This window comes from Plasmodium cynomolgi, chromosome 7, assembly GCF_000321355.1.
Source record: "Plasmodium cynomolgi strain B DNA, chromosome 7, whole genome shotgun sequence".
In the NCBI taxonomy this organism is placed as follows: Eukaryota; Apicomplexa; class Aconoidasida; order Haemosporida; family Plasmodiidae; genus Plasmodium; species Plasmodium cynomolgi.
Window position 1 is genome coordinate 169,942 of NC_020400.1, and position 20,537 is coordinate 190,478.

The window sequence follows — 20,537 nt, forward strand, 5'->3', positions numbered from 1 at the left end:
CCGCTTAAGTAATTAAAAAAAAAAAAATCAAAGCAAAGCAAAGCAAACACACAAAAAAGGGAAAATTACTTTAGCATCTACACTCCTATTTTAAGCATCACGTTTGGAAAATCACACTATTAATATCTCTTTTTCGTGAGAGACGGAAAAGATATTTTCACAAATTACAAAAGCGCAAACCGCGTTCGCATAAAATAGTTAAAAAAAAATGTAAAATCGGAATAAAATTACATACCATTTTACGCATTCGAACGGTATTTTTCTGTCGCGGGAAAAAAAAAGGCAACTTTGGCAAAGGATAGGATGCATAACGAGTAAGAGCACATGCAAATTCAAACGTACGAATGCATACATGCTTAAGACAATCACAAAAAAAAGTAACTTTTTAAAAGGAACAAGCGAGTCCACAAAAATATAACTTGCTGCGGCATAACGTCGTAAAACGACAAGCAGAGGGACGCGCCATAATTTTTGACACAGTGCGCGACGGTCGAATGAGAGGTACCAAATAAAAATAGCTTAATCAAAGGCGCATTCACAAAAAGGGGGTGTCAAACGTAACGGCGAATATTTTGCAACTTAAAGAAAAAACAATTACACGTTGGAAACAAATTTCAGCGTACTTCCCTTTGACGTGAAAAAATGTGTGCTCATATATGTATATATATATATGCATGTACATGTGTACAGTTTGCGGGAAAAACAAATTAGCAACGAAACGTCACACAAAAATTAGGCTATTGCGAACGCGGCTGGCCCCTTCAACTCGTTACATATAACGCGAAGGGTGATCAAATGAACACATTGGCGTAACAAACGAGGCAAAACTGTTGGGTAGACTTAATAGCTATTGCAGCGCTGGAATGGCTAAGCATGGATATAAAATTGTGTGATAAATTTGCGTGATGGTGAAGTGTATGCACAGGTGTGTGTGTGTAATCATGTACATATAAACGCTTTTTCGATACAGCGCGGTTACTGAGCATATGTTTCGAATGATAAAAGCAAAAAAATAAGGGGATAAAAAGGTTTTATGAGCTTTACGCGAATAAGGCGCCAAACCGCTGCAAAGATTCGCAGAAGAGAATTGAATTAAATTGAATTAAGTTGAATTAAATTGAATTAAATTGAATTAAATTAAATAAAAATGACTTTTCTGATCCTTTTAAAGTGAACTAATGTTGTCTCTTCAGACTGACCACGTGTTTTTTTTTTTTTTTAAATGTTCAAAAAGGACACATTTATGTACACAAAAAGGTGGACATTTTTATTTGAAAGAATATGCCACAAAGCGTCAAAAAAAAAGGACATTTCCATCTTACAAGTTTTATATCGTTTAAAATTTCCCTTTTGGACAAATGTTAGAGAATGAAAAAAGTGCGAAAGTTCATCGCATCCTCTTCGTTAACACTTCCTAATTTTTTTTTTTAAAAAAAACGAATTCGTGGTACGCATAAAAATGAGTGAAATAAAAAAAAAAAAAAAAAAAAAGCTAAAGCAGCTAAAAGTGGGCGCAAACGAAGCGCTATAAGGAGCGACGGTTGAACAAAAAAAGGGGAGCAAAATTACATGCATTCGGGTAAAACCACATCAGGGGCAAGCAGAAAAATGGTACTTGTGGCCCGCCGGACAAGGATAAAAAATGGAAGCCCTCGTCAGGGGGTATTTTTCCCCCATTTTTAAGAAAGGCCATCCAGGGGCGCGCAAAAAAGTTCCCGCACGTGCGTATGCGCGTGAAGGTATGCATTAGGCATGTGCGGACACGAGAACGCGCAAATTGTAGGACATTTCTGCCGGTACTCCTCCGCTGACGCATTTCCGCCGCTATAATTCAGCCTGCACCCCTTAGTCCTTCGAACAGAGCAGAGACGTACCGCGTAACTTCCATATGGATGGGTCCACATCCGTCTTCAAGTGGATTCGGAAAATAAAGTACTTGTCCGTGCGCACGTTGTACTTATACACGGGGCAGTTATAAAACATATGCTTGTTGTTTTCGATAAACTTCACCTTCTTGTCCTTGTTGGACACGACGGTGATGTGAATAACGGGCATGTTCTCGCATAGCACCTTGGGGGAACTCTCCTCCAGTTTTCCCTCTTGCCAGTTCCACTTGGACCCTTCAATGAATAAACCATGAATGTGAAAGCCGTGCTCAGGGACTTCCTTAATCTTCTCAATATCGTGATTTTTAATATCAGCATATAGCACCACTTCGTCTAGCGAAATTTGGTCCTTCTTATTTAAACGCGTAATTTCTTGTTTCATACTGGTTAGGAACCCTTGAGGGTTAAAAAACCCAGGTAGCCAATAAGACTTCAGCTTCCCATTATGAATATAATTCATAATTTGTTCATATCTTAAATTGAGAATATTTAACCACTGATTTAGGTTGTGACATACCCATGAAATTTCTGTTTCACTAGCATCATAGATCCACTTTTTTGGTACCGACTGGGAGTAAATATATTTCGTGTCATTTTGTAAATCAGCTGTCATTATTTTGGATCCATCGATTGCACTGATGATGTCGTTTAAATTTGTTTTAACCAAATCGATGACTTTCTTAATTCTTTCAATTTCTTGTAAGAAGAAAACTTGTAGTGGAGAAAAATTATATTGCACATTTTTTTCCCCTTCATTGTTACTTTCCCAGTAGGACACTCCCAGGCTATCGTACACATCATTCTCTTTCGCTATCCAAAGGGCGTTTTTATTTTTATTGTCAGACGCTGGAGCTCCGTATTTAGCAGCATTAGTTGTATGACTCAGAGGGTTGTTCACTATTGCACTTCTTTGTAGCATATTTTCGCTCATATCTGAATTTTCCTTGTTTTTCCCCTTATAAAAGCTGTTCTCCAAATTTGAAAAATTTTTAGTAGTTGCATTCAAGTTGGTTGTTGCGTTTATCGGTTGGTTCGTCTGAATGGTTATCTGCTGATTTTTGTTCTTTCTGTAAATAATTTTTTTTATTTCTTCCAAGTTTATTTCCGCTGGTAAGATTAGCAGGATACCCGCGGCGATTTCCTTCACCACCGTTTCCATGCTCTTCTCCTCCCCTTGGTCCACATCCCTCGGCTGGATTTCCAAAATGGAGTTTAAAACCTGCCTTGACTCATTCACACGGTACGTTATTTCTGCGTTGTTGTGAAGGTCCAGCACAGAAGGGGTGTCAATATTTGGCAGTTTCTCGATAAAATTCTGGAAGTTTGTAATTTCGTAAAATTTGGGCATATTATAAAAATTTTCCAGACCCGTTTCATTTTTCATTTTGAATAAGTCTTCATTAAAATAATGTTGCACGTAGGTTAGGAGTAATTCCCTGTCCAAGTCATCTGTTACCTTCCCTCCGTATTGGACTTCTGCCAACATGTAATGGATGGACTCCCAGTCGATGGGTCGGTTCACTAGCAAAGTAGAATAGAGATGCTTCTCAATAAACAGAAAGGAAGCAAACAAATCTGTGATGCTAAATTCGTACGGGACACACCATCCCAATGGCCCAAACTTCTTTCTTTCGCATAAAACGCAGTGCAGGTAGGATAAGGAATATATAATTTTCCTATACTTTTCATCGTCTATTTTTTCCAATATATCTTCCTTTACCATATCTTTATATATTTTTCTCATGTTATTTTTTATACCGCTACTCAACGATGTAGATATTTTAATACTTCCGTGCAGGATGCAAATAGGAAATTCATCATCTGGCTCGGATGTCAGAAATAATCGGAAGTCTTCCTCAATTTCGTTCAACTTTTTTAGCATATTATAAACTTCAATGATGAAATTTTTATTTAAATGACAATTTTGTAAAATTAACCAGTTCCCACTGATGAGCGCATTTTTTAACTTTTCCTTTGCGATTATTTCTTGTCCTTCTCCCATGGAAATTTTGTCCGTAGGATATTTCTTAAACTTCTTCGCGAAATCGTCTATCATGTTGGTGGGATCGCTAGCCAAGGATAGCAAAAATAAGAAGGGTTTCCTATTACTTGATTCGACGAATATATTTTCCAGAGTCTCATGTTTTATCGTGTCACTATTTCTGTTTAGCACTTCGTCTACAAATTTATTTGCACACAGAATTGTTCTGTCCTCCCTCAGGCAACGAATAAGGCAGAGTTTAATAAATGAGCTTATTTTGCTATTCACATCTAGCCTTTCGTTATAGTATGGAATATTTTTATTTTCTATATCTAGCACGTCATAGTAATTCTTCCACATATTTTCGTTCAGCTGCACTACATTCACGATATCGTAAAAGAATCGATTATTTTTGTCATTACCGAATGAGTGGTTCGATAAAGAAATAATATTTTTATATAATTTTTCGTTCTTTAATAGCCACTTGGTGGAACTTATTTTGTTTTTTCCCCCCTTTCTGGGAGCCTCCATTTTGTTCTTATTCGCGCCGTTGTCCGTGCTAGGAATTCCTGCGCTATTACCACTGCCGCTACCGCTGTTAGTACCCGCGGCAGTAGTACCAGTTACCGCACCGCTGCTTCCACTCGCGGTTTTATCACTTTTAGCATTTTCGATTCCTCTTCCCTTATCGCTTGAGCTCAGATAAACGTCCGCGGCTCCGTCCATGACGCCACTGGCGGCGTTCTCCTTCTTTTTTCCCTTCGCCGCATCCGCGTTTTCACCAAGCAAATTACTACTGAGGAGTTCGCTACTAATATCGTTTGAAGGGCTGTAATGCGAAAGGGGGTTTAGGAAAAAGCTGATATCCTTATTACTAATGACATTATCGTAAAGGAGAATCTTCAAAGATATTAACAATTTGAAGATAATTTTATGCTGATCGAATAGACACCTTTCCATGTAGCAAATGATCAGATTGGTTAGTGTGGACAAAATTGATTCAACTCTTTTCTTAATGTGCTGTCCCTTCTCCGCTCTCTTTATAGACAAATCAAACTGCTCCAGAAATTGATGCAATGATGTGTTATATATATAGTTCACATTGGTAATGTCGACGATGCAGAAGTATAGGATACTTCCCCTCAATGCCACACTCCTGTATTGCTCTCTCTTTTCATTAATTTCTTTTTTCTTCTCATTACTATCCTTTAATTTCGTTTCTAGCTCTTTGGATAGCAACTTGGTGTTGTTCAAAACTTCTATCAATTCCTCGTCTTCTATCAGATTAGAGCTACTCGTGTTCAGCTTGTACAACAGCTGCTTGTCAAGGTCCTGCAACGATTTGGTGTTATCCTTAAGTTCTATCATAATATTTTTTAAGGACACTTCCAAATGTTTTTGCTCTTCAGTTAGAACCCTACCCAACAGCTGGTCTTCTAACCCCTTAACCGTAACGGTAAAGTCAATAACACAACATTTGGCATAAATTTCGGGGCTATAATTTGGGTTGGGCAAATTGGTAGTCATAAATAGGTTAAAGTTTTCGTCAAAATTTATTAAGTTGTTTTCTATTAGTATGTAATTTTTTTTCCCCTTTTTAATGATTTGCTTCTCCAGGACGGAGTCCAATATAGGATCGATATACTCTTCAACATTTTCTATAAGTAATGTTTTTCCCTCGCTAAGACAGAACTCCAAATTGTCCTTAAACTTGCTACTGTTAAATGTAGTAATACATCTATGATTGGATAAATCGTTTTGAAATTCCTTGTTCTTTATCCAGTTGCTGGCTTGGCACTGCGGATCGATGAGTAGAACGTACTTGTTGCTGTTTTCGCAAATCAGTGCATTCTCAATGCTAAGTCTATCATTAGGTAATTTCTGTACACTCCAGTCGCAAATTTTGGTGTCAGCTGACGATAGGACATACTTTATCACATCGAGGTTGTCTGACACAGGGATGTTTTTTATATTTTTCGTGTAGTGATAAAAAACTTCATTCATCAAATAATTTCTGAACTCTGTGTTGAACATTCCGCAGTACGAAATGAAGGACGAGCAAATAAAAACATCTCCAACGATTTTCTTTTTGATGTTGGAAAAGTTGTTAGAATCTTCTGTCCACCTTGCCTTTTCGCTACCCAAGCCGTTAATTAATTTGTTGGCTTGTTCAATTCTTTGTTTCGTTTTTAAAGCTGTTTCTTCGAGAGTTTTTTTTTTCTTAAACATATTTTCAATGTCTAAATTGAGGTTGTCAACAAATAGTTGCGCTTTTAGTAGCGAGTCTTCCGCTTCCGCTAGCTGTTTCAGAGCATCTTCCAGTCTCCCTGTTTGTATCTTCAAGTAACTCATCTTCGGTTTTACAATTTTGGATGCTTGGTTATACATAGCCATGGCTCCAACCCATTTGCAGAGTCCCTCCGCGGCTACAGAAGCCTTCTTTGCAATTTGAGTCTTGAAAAAAGAAGACTCAATGTACGGTTTTAACAACTCAATAGTTTCCTCATTAATGTTATCCTTTTCATTTTTAGAAAAATCGAACAGAAGATTTAAGAATCGAATGTCAGCCATTAGCGGCTTGGCATATTCGTCAAAAGAATCTTGGATAAACTCCACATGTTGTTTATTTACATACTTTACACTAATTTTGGGTTCCTTTAACTTCCCTTGCAGTAGTATCAACACCCCATCAAAAACGATACGAATGATATCAGATGGCGTTTTCATACTCTTCAATTCGGTTATATCCTTGGCAGTGATACTTTTGATGGCTTCCTCCGCTTCATGTAAATATGGCAGTGCTGCTTTGAGATCCTTATCTGCTTCTTCTTGTTCCTTCAAAATGATGTCCTTTTCCTTTATGCACTTATCTCTAAATTTAGACACTTCGACGCTTTGTTTTTCTGCCTTTAGGGATTCCTTTTTTACCTTTTCTAGGAGCACATTGGTTTGCTCATCTGACTCTTTTAATTTTTCTTCCTCAGTTGTGAGACTTTCTCTCATTTTCTGAACATCCATGGCTGCCTCGTTCAGTTTTTTTAACCCTATATCTACACTTTCTTTCAAAATTTGAATTTCTTCATACTTTTTCACGTACATTTGTTTGTACAAATCTATGAAGGATAAATATGACTTGGGTGTCACGTACGTATTTCTCCTCATTCTCTCTTTGTATGTTTCACACGTATCTGATACTTTCTTATGGACAATAGCAAATAGGTTGAAAAAGTCGTCTCTGAGTTTCTCCTCAATGTCGATATTGAAATTGTTAAGGTACGCTGTTGACACGTTTACAAGGGCTTCTAGGGGCCATTTCAAAAACCAGTTTATGGTGACACAATTGTATATGCACGGAAATTGCTGATACCGTAAAGCAAATTCTTTATGGATAGGAGAGAAGCACAAAAAGATGTGAAGATTGTTTCTAAAATTGTCTAACAAATAATCAAAAATGACATTTGACGACACGTTAAAATCGTTTATTACTTTTTCGTCTTTTTTTTTCCTAGTTTCTTTCTCATTGCTCATGTAATCGCTGTCGTTGTCGGCGCTGCTCGTCGAGGATGCGTCACTTCTCAATTGTGAATCTTTGGAGTCGTTTTCCATATCCATATCATCCATATTGTAGTCATTCTTTTTATTTTTTTTCTTTCCCCCCGCACCTCTCATTTTTGACGACTGGTTCAGCTTGTTCATTTCTTTCAAGTAGGACTCCTTCATTTCGGCGCAGATAGCCTCCTTTTCATCCTTAATAAACAGTCCGTATACCAGCCCAGTGGACAGAATTGAATTCACATGCTCCAGTATGAAGTCGTTCTTCTCTATGTCGCTATCACTTAACAGAAAGGTTGTCTTCTTGTTCATTTGCCCTGCAGATATATACAAACTTTTTAGGTCCTCAAAAAATAAATTTTTCGTATACGTCTTGGTTATATTTAACTGAAACAGCACCTGTTCGCTGATAAAAACACTAAGCTTGGTTAGTGACCTTTTGCCAGACCCCCCGACACCTACCAGCATGCTGGATCCCTTAGGCGTTTCCATAACTCGATTAATGATAAGCAAATGTTTTAGCGAGTCATCAAAGAATACCAAATCTAGCTTTTTCACATTGTTCATATTGTACTCTTTCATATATTCATAGGCAATATATCTTAGCCTTTCAAAGTCTGCAACAATTTTGTAGTCTTTTTTCATCCAAGAGAAGGAAAAGTTGTTGAGATTTTCTTCTTCGTCATTTTCCGCCCTTCCGATTTCTACATTGGGGTTATTCTTTGCAGATACGGAGGGGCTTCCCCTTTGTATCTTATTCGTTTCTGTCATGTTTAAGTTGTTACTCTGTCCATCTTTTAGATTTTCCTTATTTAAGTACCTAGTTGGACTGTTGCTTACTCCCTCTTTGGAAGCAGCTCCTGTGGCGCTACCATTCGAGTTATTTGCACCTCCAAGTGGACTGTCTCCTTTGCTCTTTTTCGCCTGATCCACATTTTCTATAAGGTCATTTTCGATCATGTACTCAGTCTGCTCCTTTTCTGACACGTAGAAGTAGCTAAAGTATATGCTTTTCTCCGCTATGCCCTTGTGAGATGGGTAGTACAGCTTAAACACTTGCTTCAATTGATCTAGAGAGAAATTTTTATCTTCCATTCGAGAAAGCTTATCAATTAGGACCCTCTCACATTCGTGCTTCCACAAGCATAAGAAATTGTGCAAGTTGTTATCTATAGTTTCAAAAGGGCACAGTAACATGGAGTAAAATATTTTCGCCAAATCTCTCGTTGTATATAAGTAATGAAAACGAGAAGGAACTGGCAAAAGATGCTTTTTCAATCTGCTAAACAAGTTAATGGTGCATAGAATTATCTTGTCTATATTGTCTACAATGTCGTCCGAGAAACTCTTCTTTTTATTAAATTTGGTTCTCAACACAGTGCCATAAATTGTGTTTATCGAATTCAAATTGTAAGGAGGTATATTCACGTTGAACCATTTCGACTTTAGCCTTTTTGGGATGTCGTTGTTTCCACAGCCAGGGTGGTTAATGCACCCTATGTATTCTAAGTCAATTATTTTTTTAAAGTTTCCCCTTTTGTCTTTATCTAAAAAGTAGAACCCCTGAAATTCGATCAACTGTCTCAGGAGCTCCAAGGTGCTTTGATCTCCCCATTCGTTAATCTTAGGCATAGACATATCGTCTATGAAGATAATAGATTTTGTGTTTCCTATTGGCCCATACGTCTTTCCACTTTTCCTTTCCAGTTCTGATTCGATAAAGAGTTGGAATTTCTCCGGAGTCGTGACACTTGAAAAATTAAACCTCTTCGTATTTTTGTCCTGCTTAGATGTATACAACAATGCTATGGACGTCTTCGCCGAACCGGTAGAACCCAAAAGCAACGTGCTTTTGTATGTATGGAAATTGTGGCACTTAATAGGTATAGTAGAAATTAATTTTATTATATGTTCCACTTTGTTGGTTTCCATGGTTGGTATCAATATTGACGAAATGGAGTTCATATTCTTTGGCATTTTAAAGGGGGCTACATTCCACTTGGTCAACTTTCTTAGCTTCATGTCAAAGTAGTAGTCATAAATGAGGCATGTTTCTTTTTCGAATTCGTCTTCTGCATCATCTTTGTCGTTTCCTGGATGGACCTTTTCACCTCCTTCCATTTTGGGATCCACATTTTTGCTGCCATGTTTCGAATTTTCTCCTTCCCTCAGAAGAGCTTTAACAAATGGCACATTTTTTACTAAGAAGTTGTGCACCTTTAGTCTGTCCCTATGCTCCAGCAAGCCACACAATCCCCACAATACGGCGTACAGCATTATTTCTTCGCACTCTTCTGCTTTGACCTGTTCGTATTTGGTTCCAGTTGTTAAGCTGAAATTGTTCATGGTGTCCATCTTTTCATCTTCCTCTTCTTCCTCTTCCTCCTCATTCGCATCCTTTGCTCCTCCTACAGTGGAAACTACGGCACTCACGGATGGACCACTTTTGCTTGACTCGTCGCCATTTCCTCCTTCTTCCCCCTTTTTCTTTTCCTTCCCAGGCAAATCCTGCTTAGCACCTCCACCATTTAGGATCTGCCCCTTGGAGTTCTCTCTTTGTGCATTTCCTCCCTTTGTGTCGCCAACTTTTGTGGTAATTTTACTTCTATCACTAGTCATAGGTACCGTTTCTTTTCCTTTCACCGCTTCTGCTTCCTTCCCCTTTTTTCCTTTCATAGCTGAGGAGGATAGCACAGCACTACTGTCAGTCTTCTCATGGAGGGCAGCCGCCCCATCGGATTCCTCCACGTGGTGCTTTTTCACAACCTTATCACTCTGATGAAGCAACTTCTTCTCATTTGAGTCGCAAAAAAATATCTTGTTCAAATCTTCCTCATTGTACATAAAGTTGTTAATGGCATTAACATACTGAATCAACTGCGTATTCAACAAATTGATGGTCTGCGAAATTAAAATCGAGTCGGTGACTTCCATCACAAATTTGCAATTTTCCTTGACAAAATTTAAAATTTGAATTCTGTCCAAATAAAAAATAAACAGTTTGTTAAAAATGGGGAATAGAGTAGCTCCATAAGTATGTACATCCTTCAATTTTTGCAGCCAGCTGTAAATGAATGGCTTATAACCCAAATCGCTGTCAGATATGTAGACAATACCAGCCCTACTAACAGTGGCGGGAGAAGCATTATTGAGGTTTTCCACTTCGAATGCTATCTTCGTATTGTCAGTCATAGGAATTCTATCATTATTAGCTAAGGTTAATATCTTATTGTCATCCAAAACTGTGTTTAAGTTTTCGATCCAAATAGCGTCAACGGGTCCATCACACACAATCCAAGTACTGTACTTCAAATTGTTGTTATTATATTTTTCCCATATATTTGCGAAAATACCTGGAGTCCATTCTTCACTTAAATTATCCTTCACCCCATACATATGCTCGGACGTTATAGCCTTCGGGTTTAGTGTAATAATTTTTGTCACATTTCCTATATTAGTTAGTGCAGAAGTGAGTATGTTTAATATTTCTGTCTTTCCTGTGAGAGTGTTTCCTACTAGCATGAACCCGTGACGAACTAGCGAAGTTTCGTATAGCTGTAATATTTTCAAAATCCACTTACTCTTTGCGCACAGTTTTTTTTTACTAATAATTTGATGTACATTTTCTTCAATCAATTGGTAGCTCTTCTTTGTGATGTTGTGAAACTTTGGAAAAACATCATTCAATAGGGACAAAAATAACAACACGTCGTCGTGAATTAGCTTGGACAGATTCATGTCCCGTAAGGTTCTCATTAAAAGCATTTCTTCATCGTTTTCATTCGCCCCTGCAGCTCTTTTGGTATCTCCAGCGGTACGCAGGACAGATAAAATATTTCGCAACCCAAAATCGTAGTGCTTCTGCTTCGACAGCTGCTCTTCGCACAAATTGTAAAGCGACTTAAATTTGTTGCTTAAATTGTCTATATCTAGGTACCCCACAGATGCTAACTTTACCTTTATGATAATTTGTCTATCTGGTACCATCATCGAAATAAACCGAAAAAATATTTTTAAATTCTCCGGTAAGAGTTGCCTTCCAGCATAGCCTGGATTCATGGTAATAAAATAAGCGGAGGATGGATTCAAATTAATCGATTTGGAGTCACCTGGAAAGAGAAACGATTTTAAGGACTGCTTCTTCGCCGTTACGATGGACTCGATCTGCATGGCCACCACAGACAAAACGTCCAAGTTAATTCTGTTAAATTCGTCGAAGCATCCCCATAACCCACTTCTACAAAGCCCTTTGAATATTTTTGCCATATCTTTATACTTATGTTGATTAGAGCAGTTTGTCACAATGACGTAGATCCCCAGAGTTCTTCCCAAATCCTTGACCGTTTCTGTTTTCCCGGTTCCCGCAGGTCCTGCTGGAGCTCCACCATAGCATAGTCCTAGTGCCTGCGCGCAAGTCAAATAGCACCTATCCGTTAGTGGAGTTATACACAGCCTTTCTTTAATACCTAAATATTCATAAGAGTATACAAAATCGACATCCGAAATGCTAATCAAAATGACATTCTTCTCCACTTTGTAATAAATCCTCGTCTGTTTTAGCCAGTCAAAATCGGTGCATGTTTTTATTTTATATTCCTTTATCTTTGTTGAAATTTCGTTGAACAAATCTCTCTGATGCACATGTATAGTAACCAGCGTTTCATATTTAGTTCTGTTCAGTTTGGTTCCCAAATCGGAAAGACATATATTGACCAACTCGGACATTATATAATTGATTTTCTTGTTGGTCACTTTTAATATGTTTTTTTCCGAATGGTATTTATGGATACATTTTTCTATATCATTTGTCCACATGACTTGTAAGCATATGAGAGCAACCTGTGCAATGTTTTTGTCACAGAATTCTTTTAAATTGACTGTCTTGAATAGCTGCGCCGAACTGGCTACCCCTAGCTTGCATTCCTTTTTCACCGCCTTTTGCATCTCCTTTTCGAGAAGTATGAGCCAATTTTCTATATTTCCATCTATCGTTACATGGTTGACTAACTGTACCGTTTCGATATCATCCTTTTCTTTATTATTTATACAAATGATTCTTTTCTTGTTCTGTATGGTCTTTATAGTCAGGTAGTTTATAGCATCGAAGAGTTTTATTAACTCTGATTGAATTATGTTAATGTCAGATCCTTGAGATAGTATTTTTAGTAACACCAGATTGGACACGAAGTAAAAACGGGGGAATTTGCTCCTCTTCCCTTCCAAGTATGATTCTAGTGACTTTTGGCAGCTCTCCAACCCCTTCTGCATATTCGGCAATAACTCCTTTAGCATACTGCTTTGACAACATTCTATAACAATGGAGGATTCATTTGCAATGTTGATTATGTTAATCCAGTCTTTGTCAATTTGGTGAAACCTCTTAGACTCTATTGGCATTTGCCTTGCTATGTCCCCACTGGTAAAGACACTCTCCATGGAGCACCACAGCATCTGCACTTTGATCCACCGCTCCACAATATCACTGCAATCAGATAATTTGTTCAATAGTAATAGCAGTTTACTCTTAAATGGCTTGCTATACTTTGTCGAATTGATATTGTTTAGTAAAATTTGACTTTCTTCTAAGCTCTCCTGTATTTCTGTCACTTTGCTTCCCACCAGGATACATGCATAGTCCCTGTTTTTCCACTTGCTAAACTGGAAGCATGTTTCGTTCCATATTTTATACTGCTCGTTGATCTTTTCCTCAATGCTGGCCTCCTTCTCCGCGCTGTCGCATATGTCCAGAATATCATCCTTCTTTTGCAGCAAGTTGTAATTTATTATATCTTTGATGAAAAAGTCCATGTTATCTAGATCCAGCTTATTTAAATTGTCTATGTATTCCTCTTCGTCGACACAGGAGCTTTCGATGAGCATGCCCCCCTCGAGGGTTTTCTCCTTCGGGGGGGATTGTTCGGCACTCTCAGTGGCTTGCTCAGTTCCCTCATCGACCCTCGCCACAACCGCGGAAACAGCCGTGTCCACTGCCTCAGACACCGCCTCAGCCACCGCCCCCTTCTCGTCGGAGCTGGCCTTCTTCCCCTTCTTCTCCTTCGCAACGCTCTCCTTCTTCTTCTCTTTCAGCACACCGACAATCTCGACCCAGTGGCGCTTCAGAATGGTCTTCTTCTCCAGCTCGTCCACAATGGGCGTGATCTCTTTAAAGTAAAAAATTTCCTTCACCAAGTTCTTGTAAATCACGATCATCTTTAAGTTCTTTGGGAGCTGAGAGCACTTCTTCTCAAAAGACAGAATCTCATTTTTCAACTCTTTCATTTTTACAATTCCCTCGTTCCACTTTAAGTTTTTCCACTCGTTCAACTTCTCCTTCAGTTGCACATACAAATCGTACAGTGAGTAAAAATTATTTATCTCCGTTGTGCTCAAAAAAAGATCATTATGCTCTTGGTGCTTTAGGCCGAATATGGACTCTCCCTTATAGTAGCTATTGTACTTTTTTTTTAGCATGGAGATTTCTTCCTTGTATCTCTTTAAGAGTTCGAATGCGTTCAGCGGATTTATATGCTCACTTTTGAAATTCATTTTTAGGAAATTCTCTCGAAACGTTTTTATGTCTTCCTTAAAGTTATAAATATTATTCATTAACTCATTTTTCATGATGCTTTTTTTTTCTTGTATTTCTTCTTCAACATTTCTTGTCAAAGATATGAGCTCGTTAAATTTGTTCAAAATGACATTTTTTTTCTCTACCTCAGATTTGTACAAGGAGATAAATTTCTTTTTCATCCCATTTAGTTTGTTAAACGTTTGTAGGAGATTCTTATTATACGACTCATCCATTTCGTACATGTCACTGGAGGATTTCCTCTTATCAAGATTGCTAATAAATTTTTGCTGATAATTTTCTTCTTCATCGTAATGACCAGAATTCCTCATCGATTCTACATGCTTCTTCAAAAAATTGTTCATGTAAAATTCCAGCACGTCTACCATTTGGTTTATAGGATTTAGTGCAATATCTATGGTTGACTCGAAGATGTGTATTTTTTTTATAACGTTGATGACGTAGTACAGTGAGTCTACATCTACAATGTTTTTTTTCAGCTTTGTCTTATATTCACTCATTTTTTTTAGGAGCATGTCGCTTTTTCTCTTAACCGGTTCTATGACTTTATTTGCACACTGTAGAGCTTCATTTTCTATTATATTAATCAAGTACATTTTGAAGCTCTCCAAGTTGAACTTGAACACGTTAAGTGAGTAGAAGCTGTCTATATTGTTGATTTCCTTTTTTATGTTTATGAATTTTTTTATCTTTTCTTCTTCTTGGTATATTTTTAATTCGTCTTCTTCTTCTTCTTCATCTCCTTCCGTGTCGGATCCGCTGGTGGGACTCTCCTCCCCTGTGTCATGTTCATTGTTGATTTGTTCTTCACCTTTTCTGTTCGCATTTGTAAGGTCTGTTTCGTTTTCCCCTTTTTTTGCGCTGAAATGCAGTACATTGCTCTCCTTCTCCTCTTCCTCCTTCTGGAAGTTGGTGAGATTTCCTGCACCTGGCACAACACAGGGCTGCTTCTCCTCGTTGTGCGTATCCTTTATGGCCCCCTTTGATGCTTCCCTCGTGGCGTCCCTCAGCTTCTCCGACTCGAAATCGCGAATTATATATTTGTATTTGTCAAATTTGCCGATGAACTCATCGACGATGCCCTGGAACACGCCCAGCTTTTCATTCAGTTTGACCAGCTCCTTTTCTATGTTTTTGTCTTCCCTAATTTTCTCATAAAAATCGAAATCGTACTTCAAATTGCGAACGCAGTTTTCGTTTTCCATGTTGAGTTCCTCCGTGACATGTTTGGAGGACTCCTTTGCGTTCTTCTTATTAAAGTAGGAATAATCCAGGATCTCCTCAAATATGCTCTTCTGTTTGCACTCTGCTCCCACTTCTTTGTGGCCTTTTTTTGAGGAGGACTTCCCCATTGCCCCGCTGTCCTGCTCCTTCCCTGTGGAGGCACCACATTTCTGGGTTCCCCCCCGATCGTTAAGGAAAAACTGCTTCACTAAATCATCCCCACTTATCCAGTTGTCTATATAAATCAAATTGTTAATCGAAACGTTTATGATCTTTTTGATATTCTCCTTTATGCTGCTAATGGAAGGGTTAATCACAATGTCATTTTCGTGAACGAGGAGCAAAATTTCAATTTCATTCACCTTCCGAACTTGGTTCTGTGTTGTTTCTTCTTCCAAATTAGACCATGTATTAATAAGGCTCTTGATATTCTTTAGATAAATTTTCTTCAGAACAGATAAAAATATATCATAGTAAAATTTCCTCGTGTTCAAAATTTCCTCCTTTGTAATTTCGGTCTTGAGCTTATTTTCATAAACATACTGTATGTTGCTGAGCAAGTCGAAAATGGCGATTTGTATTTTCTTGGATATCGAATTGCAGAGGATAATTTTGTTGTGGAATTTTCTCTTGTGCTTGCTAATAGCGAGTTTTTCATTCTTATGATGTAGAATTCGATAGATCACCTTAGTGTTATAGTTAATATGGTCATCAATAATATCGTACAAGGAATTAATTGCCTCTTCAAATTGTATTAACTCTTTGTGCAAGTTGGCTATGGAATCTTCCAGAGAATAATTACTCCATGTGTATTTGACGAGAAAGGGGAGGAGCAGTTGGTCAATATAAATAAAAAATCGCTTTAAAGTAAATTCGATGTCTTTTTTTTTGTTATTTTTCATTTTTTTTATCAATATGAGTATGTTATGAAGCTTGTAGTAAAAGCTGTATATTTTTGGTTCCTGCGAAATCATATTTTTTACTTCCTCTGGGATTTCGAATTTGAAAGACAGAAAAATTTTCGCCTCTCTTATTATTCTCTTTATTCTGTTGTCAAAGTTAACAATCACATTCTTCGTCTTCGGGTGCTTCACAAACACGGTTACGTTTAGGCTGTTCACGCTTTTTATAAAGCACAGCCAATGTTTAAATAGCTTATTTTTGTATTCTTCGATGAACTTGGAGATTTTCAAGTATAATTTTAGTACCTCCTTCCCGTTGGCACTTTTGAATAGGACGTTTTTTATTTTTTTTCTCTCTCTCGGGTGTGCTCACGATGGGGGCTACGCTCGATGGAAGCTCCTTTTTCGCTTCTTCCACACCGTCTTTACCTTCCCCTTTGGCATTTTCCACACCTGTGCCGATCGATGCTGAGCCGTCCTTCTTCTTCTCCTCCTCCGCTGTTTTCTTCCTTTCGTGGTCTTCCAACAATTTCGTAACTTGCTCATATATGCTACAAAAAGTGTCCGCACTGGGGCTGTTCCCATTTTCGTCATCCGCTCTGCGTAGATCCCCATTGATGGTGTCACCCCCGATGGGACGCGCTTCTCTCCTCTTATCCATATTGGTCTTCCCCTTCATAGCGGACAAGTCGTTATTCAAGTGAGGCAACTCGAAATAGGAAGAAAGGTTATCCTTATCGACGAGTGTCGAATTATTTTCATCTAGAAAAACCTGAATGATATGATTGATCTTGTAGTTAATGCTGAGGATCCAAAAAATATTTTTCAAATAATTTAAGCTCTTACTAGAGTTTAAGCTACTTTTGTAATTTTCCAAGTCGTTATTTATGGCATTTAAAATTTCTAAAAATTGGGACAACAGTATATCATATTTTGTGTGTAGGAAATGGATCAAATAACCTCTTATGAAATGCTCCTTAAATTTGAAGAAGATAAAAAAGGAGAGCATAATGTTGGAGCTGTTGTTCAACAAGCTGACGATGCTGTCTTGCAAGTCGCTCTCCAGCTCAGATATATACACTCGCAATTCTACAAAATCCCTATCGAAGTAGTTATCCGTATAATTTAGCATATCTTCCGTGTGCTTCATTTTGAAATCCTTTATGTACTTATTGAAAGAAGCAGTTATGTTTTGTATGCTGTCAAATTTTACCCTTCTCAGAGACTTAAACTGTTTTATGCATAGGAACAAATCTACCAACTTTTTCAGACGTCTACAGAATATTTCTATCTTACAAAATATCACTTTGGTGTTCAAATCGATTGATTTATTTTTAGAATTCTCTTCGAAAAAAGTTTTTATATTTTCAAATTCTTCCCTGTACTTCTCATGCAATTTAAAGCATAACTCAAATTTGTCGATTAAATCATCTGGATCTAGTAGCCAAAGATTCTGTCTCCTCTTTAGCTGTTCTATTTTTCTACTTTCATTGTCCTTCTCATTTGAATAATCCTGTTCTTCTGCTTCATTTAATTTATTATCCATGTTTTCTTCCATGTCTTCATTATCTTGTTCGTCTTCAGATTCGTCACTTTGGTCATCCCATGCACAAACCCCATTTTCATCATCCAGGTATCCCCTTCCGCTCTGTTCATTTTTATCTGCCCCCTCGTAATCTTCCTCTTGACCATTCCTATCTTCTGACTGCTTTCTAAAATTTGAATTTCCCCCTTTTTTTTTTCCTGAACCATTCATTCTATTGTGTTCATCAGTGTGACCCCCATTCTGATCGTCTTCATGTCCGTAATTATCCCCCTCATCACCACCCCCATTTTCCAGATTTTTATCTGATTTCGCATCGCCATATTCGCTTCCGACTGCTCCCCCCTTTCTACCTCGTCTATTATTCGTTCCTCTCCTCTTCCTCTTCTTTTTTTTGGCACCAAATATTTCCTCCTTGCATTTAATCACCAGCTGGTTGGTGATCTTAATGAACAGATTGTTCAGCTTATTGGGTGTATTGTAAAATCGAGCCACGAGGTAAATCATCTTAATGGAATTCAAAAGAGAAGGAAGATTATCAATTATATTCTCTACGTTGCATAGATAAAGGGACAGGATGAACTGCTCTATGCTTTCCAAGTATTTAATGTTGTCCTTACTCTCATTGAATTCATTTTCAATCTTCGTTTCTAATTCTCTCCACTTGTTCAGTATGTCAAATGTGTAGGTATATTTTTGCTCTTCACTATTTGCACTATTTATATTTATGTTATTTATTATATTTTTAATTTCGTTGCTTCTCAGTTCTTCCATAATAAAGAGTAGATACCTGTGTTTGTACCTCCAGTACTGGATCTCGATAAATGGTCCCACGTCTACATTTGATTTTTTATACTCTTGAATTTTTTCTTGCATATCATTGAATAAATTTTCTAAAATGTTTAAATATTTGGTTAAGTGCGCTGTTTCGTTTTTTTTCTTCAGCATTTTATTTTCCGATTCCCTTGCTCCCACCCCATCGCTTGCTCCCATTCCATCGCTTGCTCCCACTCCATCACTTGCTCCCATTCCATCGTTTGCCTCCTCGCAAATCATTTCATGCTGGTCCTGCTTCATCTTCAATTTCACCTTTTTAATATCTTCTAAAATGAGAATAAATTCGTTCAGCTCCTTTACATACGTGTCAAACTCCATGCTAAACTTTTTCACCTCATCTCTGCAAATGTTTGCATGTATCATTTTGTTATTTAAAAAGAGGGGATAAATAACCTTGTTCAGCATCATCTTTAGGGTGTCTAAAATATTTGGAGATAAAATTCCATAGAGTATGCTTCTTTCGTCCTTCAGATCGCCATTTAGGCACTTATAGAAATAAACAATTTTTTGATCAAATTTTATGTTTTCCTCTTTTGCTACCACCATTTGGTTGTTTTCCACCCCGAACAGCAGCAAATCCTTTTTCTCCTTGCCCAGAAAATTATCGACTACTTCCTTCCTTTCACCTGCGTTTCTGTCTAGCAAGTAGTCCACATTGTATTCTTCTTTATAGGCAAATTTGAGCTTGTTCAGAACCCACTTTTGCGCCCCGTAGGTCTGTGATTCGTCGCTTCGTCGCTCCATCCTGTTCGGCTTCTAGGCGTGCCTGCATGCATGTGCACATGTGTCATGCGCAAAAGTGTGGTGTAAACACATAGGCTGCACATACGTGTGTGCTAACTGTGCGGGGAAAGCGTGTAGATGGGGATACTCCCGCGTACCGATTCGGATCATGCGAGAGGGGGGTCCCTAAGCATACCGCATGCACGTAGTTATTTCCGCCCTTCGTGCGGATGTGTACCGCCACCGCGTAAGTATTACCCTATACACCTTTTGTCTACATGCAAGAAACGAGTCCCGTTGCATAAGCTTCTGTTTAAGTGTTCATTTGGGTTTTTTTTTTTTTTCCCCCACTAAAATGGCATTTATCAGTTTGTACCTATTTTTTTTGCGCTTTTCTCTTTTTCTAATTAACAGGTTCGCATGTGCATCTGCGCGACAAGAGAACCCCGCTATCTCCCCCTGTAGGCTACACCAAATGGGAGACTGCACTAATTAGAGTGCATTCGCAAAAAACGAATTACAGCTTTTCAAATTATAGCACATTCAGTGTGTTCCTATTCGCGCAAGCTTCATATGGGCGTTACGTTTACTTATATATGTAAATATAAAAATAGACACAAAAATATATTTACACATGCATCTGTGTAGGTATGATTATGTAAACATATTGCGCATGCGTATGCGTATGCGTGTACCTCTGCATGCACAGGAAGGCTTACATGTACGTACGTGCTTTACCTATATGGGGACACATATAGTACAAACACAGCCATGTAGACGCTTTTACATAAACATATTTCATACACACATTTAGCACAGACGTACACACACTGCCTACGCGTGTCTTAGGAAAGACAAAGGTTTCGTTAATTCATGCAAAGTGTACACACTTACCTTTTTTTTTTTTTTTTTTTAAATACTCTCTTTCGATTTTATTAAAGAAAATGTAAATAATACTTTAAAATGCAATTAACTGGTTCAATTTTTACGAACGAAAAATTGACAATAAGGACACTAACGCATCTACTTGCAAGCAGACAAAAAGGAGAAAAAAAGGAGGAAAAAGGGGAAAAAAAAAAAAAGCGATAGATCCCACGCACGTGAAATGTTCCCCTCGATTCTTTGCGTCTCCATTTGTGTGCTGCGTGATTCCTCAGAAGGGGGCGAAAACACCTTCGCTGGTTCTCCGTGTACCATGTGGGTTCTTTCCTTCCTGCGCTTTTAAGCTACTCTAACACTTCCCGATGGTATTACATGTAATGGCTAGCGGGGGCACTGAAAAAAAAAAAAAAATTCAAAC

The 20,537-nt window shown here is 38.0% G+C and overlaps 1 protein-coding gene across 1 annotated transcript; it reads right to left on the minus strand.

Moving 5' to 3' along the window:
• Positions 1–1,845: 1,845 nt before the first annotated feature.
• On the minus strand, positions 1,846–19,258 carry PCYB_071310 (hypothetical protein; the record flags this gene model as incomplete). The annotated part of the gene is made up of 2 exons (XM_004221528.1): positions 1,846–16,502; positions 16,564–19,258. 2 exons carry the CDS (start codon positions 19,256–19,258, stop codon positions 1,846–1,848), a joined length of 17,352 nt encoding a protein of 5,783 aa, XP_004221576.1.
• Between the last annotated feature and the right edge of the window lie 1,279 nt (positions 19,259–20,537).